Genomic DNA, 1,422 nt, shown 5'->3' with positions numbered 1-1,422 from the left:
TAAAGAATTACAATAGTCCAGCCTTGAAGTAACAAATGCATGGACTAGTTTCTCAGCATCACCCCTTAATAGGATGACTTCTGATCACCTGGAGAAGAGAGAGTGGGATCTGCATGGATACCATGCGGTAAAAACTTAAAAACCAAAGATTGATTGAAAAAAAAAAAGAAATGATAGATGCACACAGGGGTAAATTCACCTGGTAGATGTAGATGGCCAGCGTAGCACAGTAGGCGAAGCGGTCTCCACTAGCTGCACACACATCTTTGTTCCAAGGCTGACAGCCTGCTGCCAGGAGGCCCACCTGCTTCACCTTGGCCATCCTCACCTACAGAAACCAGCAGAAAAACGGATCAGTAAAGATATGAAAGCATGAATCTGAGTTAATTTCTTGCCCTCTCCGGTTTCAGTTACGCCGGCAGGGTGCGTGCCTCCACCGGCAGAAGAGGTTAAGATGATTAAAGAAGGGATTGAATTAATCTCCGCGGCAGTCGTTGTTGACAGTGTTAAAGGCGCAAAGGATGAGCTGGGAGAGCAACTGTTTTGTAGATAAAGAGGACCTCCTGAGCTTTAATGAGGGCCAATGAGCAGAATCGTCCAATCAGAGGTGATCTTCAAAAGCCCCCGGGCAGTGACCCCTGACCTCGTCTTGTAAGGTGCAAATCGGCGTAATTTACATGTCGATTTCCCTCAGTCTTTCCCTATAAACCGATAATCAGGGAGGATTAATCAGATATGGCGCCCTTTGATGGAGAAACCTTTCAAGTTAATAAAAACAGAACCAGAATAGCTTTAAAAGAGCATTTGACTCAGATCAAATGTATAATATTTTATTTATTTTTTTATTCAACCTGTTTTGGAAACAAACCGAGTCCGGTTTTATTCATATAAACCTGAAATTACCAAACCGGTTCAGGTCCATCAAAGAAAATAAATAAAATCATAAAATTCAGAATAAGAACAAATAAAAAATATTAATACTGGTTCTGATCCGCTGGACTTCAAAGATTCTTTTTGAGATCATCTCAGTGTTCGGCTCACTGAACGAGTCCTTCGGATCATGGACAAAATTTTGATTTAAGAAGTGGGGGGGACCAAGTGTTTTTCAAATTTAACTATTATATATAAGTTAAGCGTGTTTTCTAGTAGTTTGTTCTGTTCTTGTTTCTTCCCAATTTCTCTTGCATCTCTGCTTTCCCGTTCCTGACAAAATATATGAATGCAACAATCCATATAGATCAAAAACACATCGTTTTACAATTATTATAAGCTTGGATATATAAACTCACATTTATAAATTGCATTTTTTTCCCCTTTTTTTAATGATAATAACAATATATGGACCCACCTCGATAATATGTTTTATTTATCAGCAGGTTTAATAAAACAAATATCCTTTACAAGGTTATTGAAAGCTTTAAA

General features: G+C 38.7%; 1 protein-coding gene across 1 annotated transcript in view; it reads right to left on the bottom strand.

The window, feature by feature from the left end:
• Window positions 1-1,422, bottom strand: part of wdr17 (WD repeat domain 17) — a 54,688-nt gene that overhangs the window by 49,058 nt on the left and 4,208 nt on the right. Inside the window, exon 2 of the mRNA XM_015371445.1 lies at window positions 184-328. Coding sequence (XP_015226931.1) covers window positions 184-322 — 139 coding nt within the window. The 5' untranslated portion in view covers window positions 323-328. The remainder of the gene's footprint in view (window positions 1-183; window positions 329-1,422) is intronic.

This window comes from Cyprinodon variegatus, unplaced genomic scaffold, assembly GCF_000732505.1.
Source record: "Cyprinodon variegatus isolate N-32 unplaced genomic scaffold, C_variegatus-1.0 Scaffold58, whole genome shotgun sequence".
In the NCBI taxonomy this organism is placed as follows: domain Eukaryota; kingdom Metazoa; phylum Chordata; class Actinopteri; order Cyprinodontiformes; family Cyprinodontidae; genus Cyprinodon; species Cyprinodon variegatus.
Note: the sequence above shows the minus strand (reverse complement) of the source record. Positions and strands in the feature narration are given on the sequence as shown.